This window comes from Gekko japonicus, unplaced genomic scaffold (genome assembly GCF_001447785.1).
Source record: "Gekko japonicus isolate JY-2015 unplaced genomic scaffold, Gekko_japonicus_V1.1 scaffold227, whole genome shotgun sequence".
Lineage (NCBI taxonomy): Eukaryota > Metazoa > Chordata > Lepidosauria > Squamata > Gekkonidae > Gekko > Gekko japonicus.
This window is the reverse complement of record NW_015164189.1, coordinates 945,106-954,527: the sequence shown is the minus strand read 5'-3', so window position 1 is coordinate 954,527 and position 9,422 is coordinate 945,106. Positions and strand designations below refer to the sequence as shown.

The 9,422-nt window shown below is 48.3% G+C and overlaps 1 protein-coding gene across 1 annotated transcript in view; it reads left to right on the top strand.

Moving 5' to 3' along the window:
• Positions 1 to 9,422, top strand: part of INO80C (INO80 complex subunit C) — a 72,190-nt gene that overhangs the window by 42,124 nt on the left and 20,644 nt on the right. The window contains exons 2-3 of the mRNA XM_015408260.1: positions 1,961 to 2,071; positions 6,568 to 6,679. Coding sequence (XP_015263746.1) covers positions 1,961 to 2,071; positions 6,568 to 6,679 — 223 coding nt within the window. The remainder of the gene's footprint in view (positions 1 to 1,960; positions 2,072 to 6,567; positions 6,680 to 9,422) is intronic.

Genomic DNA, 9,422 nt, shown 5'->3' with positions numbered 1-9,422 from the left:
TGCAGTATTGTTCTTTGCAGCATCGGACTTTCCTTTCACCATCAGACACATCCACAACTGAGCGTCCTTTTGGCTTTGGCCCAGCCGCTTCACTCTTTCTGCGGTTACTTGTACTTGCCCTCTGCTCTTCCTCAGTAGCATATTGGACACCTTCTGACCTGAGGGGCTCATCTTCCGGCGTCATATCTTTTAGCTTTTTGATACTGTCCATGGGGTTTTCTTGGCTAACATACTGGAGTGGGTTGCCATTACCTTCTCCAGGGTGGTTACTTGTACTTGCCCTCTGCTCTTCCTCAGTAGCATATTGGACACCTTCTGACCTGAGGGGCTCATCTTCCGGCGTCATATCTTTTAGCCTTTTGATACTGTCCATGGGGTTTTCTTGGCTAACATACTGGAGTGGGTTGCCATTACCTTCTCCAGGGGATCACTCTTGGTCTGAGTTCTCTGCTGTGGCCTGTCCGTCTTGGGTGGCCCTTCACGGCATAGCCCACAGCTTCATTGAAGTACGCAAGCCCCCTCGCCACGACAAGGCAGTGATCCATGAGGATACCAAGACCATAGTGGTATCTTACCCCTTCAAAGGTGACATGGTCTTGGGGGACAAGCTAGAAGGTATTCTAATTTGGACGAAACAGAAGACATGAATCCCTCTCTCAGACAGTAACATCTCCAGACCAGGATCCAGAAATTTGGGCTCTTCCTCTGTGGTCTCTAGGGCATTTGGACCTTCTAGGAACCCCCATGTCTACAGCAGATTTTCCTGGAATCACTACAAACCTTCCTCTAGGTTACAACCTTCATCATCTAGTGCCCACTGAGGTAATACTGGACCCTCCAAGAGTAAAATGAGATGCCCCAGTTAGCGCTAATGCCTTTCCTGAGGGGGTGGGAAGTCAACTGCAAGAACAGCCTGTTCAGGATCAGTGGGTCCTCTGTGCAGTTTTCTTGGGTCTTCAATTAGAGCTCGCCTCACCTCCTCCAAGAAGGTTCCTGCAGTCTCCTCTGCCTTCCAGTCAAACTTTTCAATGAGTTCTTCAAACTCCGATAACTTCAGGAGTTAGGGTTGAAGAATCAGTTACCTCAAATCAGTGTGGTTTAGGCCTATATTCAATCTTTATCTTGGTTTTGAAGAGGAATGGGAAATGGTGACTCATTCTGGGCCTCAGTTTCTAAACCAGTTGCTGAAACTCCTTCACTTCTGCATAGGAACCCTTTAAGAAGAAGAGGAGAAGGAGGAGGAGGAGTAGATTGGATTTATACCCTGTCATGCACTTGGAGTCTCAGAGCAGCTTAGAATCTCCTTTCCCTTCCCCTCCCAACAGATACCCTGTGAGTAGGTGGGGCTGAGAGAACTCTGACAGAAACTGCCCTTTCAAGAACAGCTCTGAGAGAACTATGGCTTGCCCAAGGTCGTCCAGCAGGTGCAAGTGGAGGAGTGGGGAATCAAACCCGGTTCTCCCAGATGAGAGTCTGCACACTTAACCACTACACCAAACTGGCTCTCCATCGTAGAAATTGTGTGATGTGGAGACAGGCAAAGAAAAGCTATCTCTGAATGTCTCTTGCCTTGAAAACCCCACAGGGTCGCCATAAGTCAACTCTGACTTGACGGATGGATACACACACACACACACACACACACATTCATACTAAAATATTAAATAAATCCAGATTGCTTCCACCTTTTTCAGTAATTCCAAAGCCCAGAATTACTGAAAAATTCTGTACCTTATCAGTGTGCCCATTTTTGAGACGTAGCATATCCATACAATTTATGGTCTACAAAATTTTAAAATCTGTATGCAACTAGGTTTAGGGCAAATAAACCAGGGTGAGAAGTGTATGGATAATGACAGTCTGTGACCGTTAAGTGAATCTTCAGAGTGGGGGGAGGGACTGCGAAATTGCCTGTGTCACTAACAGCCCTCAAACTAAAGGAGTCTCTTTTTTGTCCTAGAGTGCCAGTGCAGAGAAGGGGAGTGAGAATAAAATGGTGCCCGCAGATGCCAGCATGGGGCCAGCAGAGACTTCTGCCAAGCTGTTGCCTTTCAAGGCACCCAGCTTCACCGTAAGTATTCCTGTGTTCAGATGATACTAATATTTCGTTTACGGTGTCGTGAGTCTCCGGCCTTTTCCGGCCCGGGGCCTACCTTTTAGCCCCACAACAAGGGACCCGCGACAAGTCTTCGCATATAGGCTCCTTCCCCTTTCTCTCACCACTCTGTCGTCTTCTGAAACTGTCTGGCCCCCATTCTCGATATCGCCTTACTAAGACGTGGCATAACTCTGGCCTATAATTTTTCAGTTCAACCAGAAACAGCTTTGTAAAGAGGGATCTGACAGCCACTCCTTTTAAAGGTCAGGGCCTTGAAAGCTCATTCCCTTCAAAACCCCTTGTGGGTCTCTCGGGTGCTCCCGGACTCGAATCCAGCCGTCCTGCTGCCGACCACCATGGCTGCCCTCTGAAACTGAGTTCCCAGGAGGCCCCCTGGAGCTTTCAGAAGCTCTCTGACTCGGCTGACATTCTGCAAGGGGATAAAACTCCTGTCTGTTTTAGGATCGAGAGCTGAATCCCGCAGGGGAAAAATTGCTGATGGAAATGGGGGTGATTTTTTTGCCACAGATCACTGACTCCCCCTTCCCAGCATGCTTTTCCTGGGGGTTCCCTGTCCCCTGGGAACAAGAGAGCCAGTGTGGGGTGGTGGCCGGAGTGACGGAGTAGGATCCGAGTGACCCAGGTTTGATTCCCTCACTTGGGCCAGTTACCTACTCAGCCTCACCCGTGCCGCAGGGTTGCTGTGATGAAAAATAGAGAGGAGAACGATATAAGCCACTTGGGGTCCCCAGTGGGGAGAAGGGCGGTGGGGAAATGAAGTTTTTAAAAAAGTTTAAACTTCAGGGACGTAGTGGGAACTCTATGGTTTCCCCTCGAATGATGGTGGTCCTGCCCCCAACGTGCCTGACATGATGACATCACTTCTGGGTGACATCATCGCAGCGCGCACGCAAAGCGTGTGCACCAAAGAACTCCCGGAGAGGACCAGGACTCCCCCCGCTGCAGCCAAGGTATGACTTGGCAACCCTACGTAGAGGCAAGACAGTCCCATCCCACCATCAAAAAACCCTTCCATCCACAAAGATTTACCACTAGAGCCGGGCCAGAGATTTTGGTTCATGTCACTGTTTCTGTTGGCCCTTCTTTCTATCTGACTTTTCTTTTACTGCCCCATTTATCCATTGTTTCTGCTTTGATATGGGCTTGTATCTCATAGGTTTTGCTTGCATGTGGTTCAGAAATTTTAGTGACTTTTTTTTTTAATGCTATGGGCAAGGGGGCGCATGTAGATGTTAAACAACATTGGGGACAACACGGCTCCCTGGGGCACGGGAGTAAATAAATGTTCCTCCAGCTTGTGGATATGCATTGATGACAAATTCTGTCCTGGGACATTACCAGACTTTTCTCCAAATAACATTTTATTATAAAGAAGAAAATATAAACATCAAATAGGTAAGTTAGCAAGTAATAACAAGATACAGAGAATTTAACCATTGTATACAATTTCACTGTAGTTAATATAGGTACTATTATAACAAAGTTAAATACAAAAAACAAAACAAAACAGCATTACCACAAATTTAAGTCATTAACGGTGTTCGGTAGGACATTACCAGACTTGAAGTCCTTCTCCCACTTCCTCAGGTGGAAGCCCACCCCCCAAATCAGTGAGAGTTGCAGTTTCTGCCTTCAAGGATCCTGTTATTGGGAAGGCATCCACCAGTGAATCTGGTCCCCTTATTTTATCTTAGCTGCTACCCTCTGCCTTCACAGTCGGCTCACAAAACATTCAGAACCCAGACCTCTCAACAGAGCTTTGTGTGAGTTTGGAGATAAGAAGATAACAGCAGCTGGTAATTATTAAATGATGAAAGATTACCTTCCCAGACCTAAGACTTAAAAGAACAACTCACCCGGAAAGCAAGCCCCCTTTTACTGAAGAGTACAGCACAGTTCATATTGTTCAGCTCTTCGGGGATCCATGCGGAGCGCTCCAGAGTAATTGCTCTGATAAGCAAAATTAGCATTATCACGACAGTGGCCAAGGTGTCTTTTTTTTACAGGCAGCTTGGAAAACGTGAGACTCTTCTGGCTAACTGCACTGTGGTGTTTAGAAGGCAGCTGTGGGGGGTCTGCAGGAGACCAGCCGAGTTCCAGCCCAGGAGCACCCCGGAGACCAACAAGGTTTTGGGGGGCGATGAGCTTTCAGGTCAAAGCTCCCTTAATCAGACTCCCCAAAATCTGTCTGTGAGAACACCCCCCCCCCAATCTTGTTGGTCTCTAAGGTGCTGTGAGACTCAGATCTAGTTGTGTTAAGAGCTGCCTGTTTCAGTCTCTTTTTTTTTTGGCGAGAAGAAAAATAACACTTTCAAGGAAAGTTTTGCTGGCCATAATATCCCACCCCCCCAATATGTTTGCCCTGATCCAGCTAGCAAGGATATACATGCAGACACAAGGTTTTCATGTGTATTCTGAGCTCGATGGGGAACCACATGTATAAACTGGTGTTTTCTTCTACCCGTTGGGGCTCATGTGCATAAGCCTGGACAGAAAATTGACAAAGAAGAAGAAGAGACTGGATTTATACCCCGCCCTTCACTTGGAGTCTCAGAGCGGCTCGCAAACTCCTTTCCCTTCCCCTCCCCACAACAGACACACCTTGTGAGGTAGGTGGGGCTGAGAGAGCTCTTTCCAGAGCTGTCCTTGAGAGAACAGCTCTGACAGAACTGTGGCTTGCTCAAAGTCATCCAGCAGCTGCATGTGGAGGAGTGGGGAATCAAACCCGGTTCTCGCAGATTAGAGTCCACGCACTTAACCACTGCAGCAAATTGGCTCACAAAACAAATGGCAGACGGCTGTTTGGGACGGAAAGCAAGCTGGACTGAGTTCCCCTGACCTACTTCTCCCCCTAGCAGTCCATTTGCGCTCCCCCTTTCGTCTTCAGTATGCTGGCAAAAAGAGGGCGAGTGGAGGGGGCTTCTCAACGGCTCTGAGTTGGGCAAACTGCACGGATGGGCCTGGGCTTGCAGTCACTGAAGGTTATGTCGACTTCAGGGTGCTGCTGGCTATGACGGCTAAAGCCCTTCACAACCTGGGACCCACAGGCGTCCCTGTGCTCGAACGGCAGTCCTCGGGCAGCCACCAGTCTGGCTATCCCACCGCTCAGGGTGGCCCATCTGTGTCAAGCCATGCTCCACTTTGTTCGCCTTGGTTGCCATAGTTATTGGGGGGAGGGACTTCCTGCCGGGAGGGGGGGGTGAGTGAGTGAATGAGTGAGAGAGTGGGACCTTTGCTTCAAGAAGTCATAGCTTCCTTCCAAGCCACGCCTCCTTTCCCTCCTTTCCATTTCCCATGGGAAGGCGTCCTTGAGAGTTCCTCTGTACCAGCTTGAACCGCAGATAACCAAAAACTTATATCTTTCACTTGGTTGGGATGGCAACATTAGGCGTGGTATGAATGTGACGTATGCATGGGGGAAGGAAGGGGCTTTCATTCGAATGATCTGTATTATGCTTGTACCCACCAAAAGTCTTCAGTTCTAACACAGTGACTTTCTGGATCTTGCATACAATTCAATAAACTCATCACTGCCAAGAGAGAGTTGTTAAGTGTAACTGGACTGGGGGTCTGACATTCTGGCATCTACCCAAGCCCGGGCCTTTCCCATCATGCCTCCAGCTCTGTGGAACGGGCTCCCTGGAGAGTTGAGCCCCCCCCCCCCGAGACCCTGCAAGGCCTGCCTGCCTGCTTGCCGGGGCTTTGGAGGGGGGTTGAGCTGGCAGCCATCTTTTAAGGGAGGGTAAGATTGAGGTTCGTTATCTTATTTTTGCTTTTAAACTGAAAATGTTTTTAAGTATTTATTGTAAGCCACCTTGAACCAAGAAGAAAGGCGGGATATGAATGTTCTAATAAATAAATATTAAATGAATAAATAAACGTCTAAATGATGCCCCTGGAGTCCAGGTGCATCAGCCTGACGGCCCACGGTCACCAGGGAAGGGCACAGGGACAGGGTTATTGTCAGACTGATGCGGTGGGAGTCTCTCTCCCTGCGGGCGTGTCCCGCGTCCCTTGTCCCCTGGGCTCAGGAGCAGGGCAGGTGGAGCTGAGCGGTGGTTTTCGGCAGTTTCCCCAGGGTGTGATCAAGGCTCGGATGAGAAGCGAATCTGCCACAAACGGGCTCATTATGGCCATGGGAGGCACCGGCCCCGCACCTGGATGGGCAGATCCTGGGAGATCCCTTCGTCTTGTGGTCCCAGCCACCCTGGCCATCTGGACTGTGTCCCCCACATTAAAAGGACACGTCTTCCATTCATTCCATTCATACTAAGCTATGACACTGATCAAAATTCCCTCCTCTGCTGCATCTAAGAAAGAAATTGGCCCGCATCCGTTGAAGTAAACGGGTAGAACAGATTTTGCCATCAGTGCGGTGCCCTAATAAAAATGCCAAATCCAATGCATTTTGTTTGCAAACTCTGTCTGTCTCTTTAAAACCATTTTAGCACTCCAGCATCGGAGGAGCTGCAGCTGGAAAGAAGAACAGAACCTGGAAGAACCTGAAACAAATCCTCGCATCGGAAAGGGCATTGCCATGGCAACTCAATGATCCTAGTTGTAAGCTGCTTAGATGCTTTTCATGTATTTATAAATAACAACTTTCTCCAAAAAGGCAACAGCAAAACCAACCCGTTTTCTCTGTGGGAGAGAGATTGAGGCCACACAAACTTGGTCAGTTTGGGATCAGGCAGATGCTCTTTGCCATCAGAAGATAGGACTGGACTATACATGTCGCACAGGGCAAGAAATGGGAAAGCAAATAAGAACCAGCCCTCTGTTATTTGGGACTTCTTTGCAGTGCTATTTACCTGTGCACTAATCTCAGTGGTTGTGTGTGAATTCAGGGTTCATCTTGTCTCCTAAAGGCAGAACTGCTGTTTAAAAAGAGATGAGATACAGATTGACTGATGATAACAGTATCAACAGGTGGTATCTGTGATAGTGGAATAGAACCTCCATGTGGAATAGAAATATGTATACGTTAGTACCAGGTGTTAGGGACAAGTGATCAGTGATGTTCACAACCATCATGTCCGGCCTGTGAGTTCCTGGAAACACCTGATTGGATGTTCTTGGAAACTGTGCGAGAGCCATCTTGTCTGGCATTCCAGCAATGCACATTATTATGCAATCATATTAACCCCAAGGACCAGTTGATAATCTAACGTGTGAACAGAGTCTTTAACTCTTCAGTTTGCCTGTCTCAGTGATTGCATTTCAGTAAAGTGTCATGTCCTTGTGACCACCTGTGCCAGATGACAGCACAGTTGTAGAATTTTTGCAAGACAATTTTGTTATCAAACTATTTGTTTATTTATTATTAAATTTATACCCCATCCTACCCAGCCACAGCCGGCTCAGGGCAGCTTACAGAGAGAATAAAATCAACAATAAGTTGTTGTTGGCCTCTTGTTGTCATGGAACGTTTTCCCTATTGGTGTATCATATTTATTCAAAAGGAAGATGACCCTGAATGTAAGACAACACACACACCCCGAAAAAATTGCACACAGTTTTTGTTTTTGGTATCTGCTGAAGGGGGCTTTGCCTCTCAAAAGCTCATACTCTAAATATCTTGTTGGTCTGGAATCAAATTGAACTATTTTTGTTGTCGCTGTTGCTGTAACTTCTATGCAACTGTAAATTGACCCCTCTTTCTTTGGTGGCATAGCTGAAAAAGCCTAGTCTTGCATTTGAGTAAATACCAAGAAACCCTGCTGGATTGCAGAGAATTGTGGAGCATTTTCTCTGGGAGACCCAGATTGGAAAGCCCACAGTGCTAACTGGGTAGTCGAAAAAGACATTGCAGAGATGGAAAAAGTACAGAGGAGGGCAAGCAAGATTATTAGGGGGTTGGAGCCAGTGTTCCCTCTAAGCTGAGTTAGTGTGAGCTAGCTCACAGTTCTTTAGCCTCCAGCTCACACATTTTTGTCTTAGCTCAGGAAGGATGGCTCCAGAGCAAACTAATTTATGCAGCAGCCAAATCACTCGCTCACAACTTTAATGCCAGTAGCTCACAAAGTAGAATTTTTGCTCACAAGACTCCACAGCTTAGAGGGAACATTGGTTGGAGCACCTTCGCTATGAAGAAAGCCTGAAGAGTCTGGGGACTTTTCAGTTTAGACAAGAGACAGCTAAGGAGGAACATGATAAAGGTTTATAAAATTATGCATGGGGTGGAGAGAATTGACAAAGATAAATTTTTCTCCCTCTCCCAAAATACAAGAACTGGAGGGGATCCAATGAAGCTGATGGGCAGTAGATTTAAGGCGGACAAAACAAAACTGTGGCGACACAGTTACAGGGTTACCTGGATGAGGCTTCTGTCCTCGATCCCTTCCAGTCCGGCTTTCTCCCCGGCCACGGGATGGAGACGGTGCTGGTCACCTTGACGGACGACCTCCGTAGGCATCTGGATTGGGGCGGTGTGGCGGCACTGGTGTTGTTAGACCTGTCGGTGTCATGCCTGCCCCTGATGTGTCAGCTGACAGCCAGGAACAAGGGGACTTGGCACCACAAGCCCCTGATATACTCCCAGAAGCAGAGCCCGCCAGCCAGGAACTGGCTCCTTTAACAGAAGACACTCTAAGTCTTGAGGAGGATAGAACCTCCCAAGAGACACCTGCGCCGGATCAGGCTCTGCTTAACACAAGCAATTCGCCACCCGACTCCCCGCCACCTGTGAACCGGCTCAGGAGTCAAAGAAGACAGGAGCTGAACGAGAGACGCAAGGCTGCATGCATGCGCGGAAGACACTCGTTCAGCCCTGAGTTTTAACAGAGGCCTGACCTTGCTCCAAGAAAGATAACAAGTTAATGAGCCAGCACACTATATCAACAAACCTGCTGCTGGAAGTGATTTGTGCTGGCAACTTCAGTTGACAGGACCAGTCGCTCTGTGCAACCTTGCTCCTGACTCTTTGAAACCTTGACCGTTCGTTACTCTGCTCCTGACACTCCGGCTCCCTGACTCCCGGCATTGCTTGACCACGAGTTCGGATCTGCGATACTCTGGCTTTCCTTGATTTATGGACTCTGATGACTCTGGCTTTGTGAACTGTTTTGGACTTGTTTAAACCTCAGTGCTGTTTGAATTATTGGCGGAACCTCGGACTGGCTTTGGACTTGACTTGCTTAACCCATGCTCCCTGGCCCTGCCGTGACAGTCAGCTGCGTTCGATATGGTTGACCACCAGTTGCTGGCCCGCCGCCTCGCTGACGTGGGGATTCAGGGGCTTGCCCTTCAATGGTTTGCCTCCTTTCTCCAAGGTCGGGGACAGAGGGTGGCGATAGGGGACCAG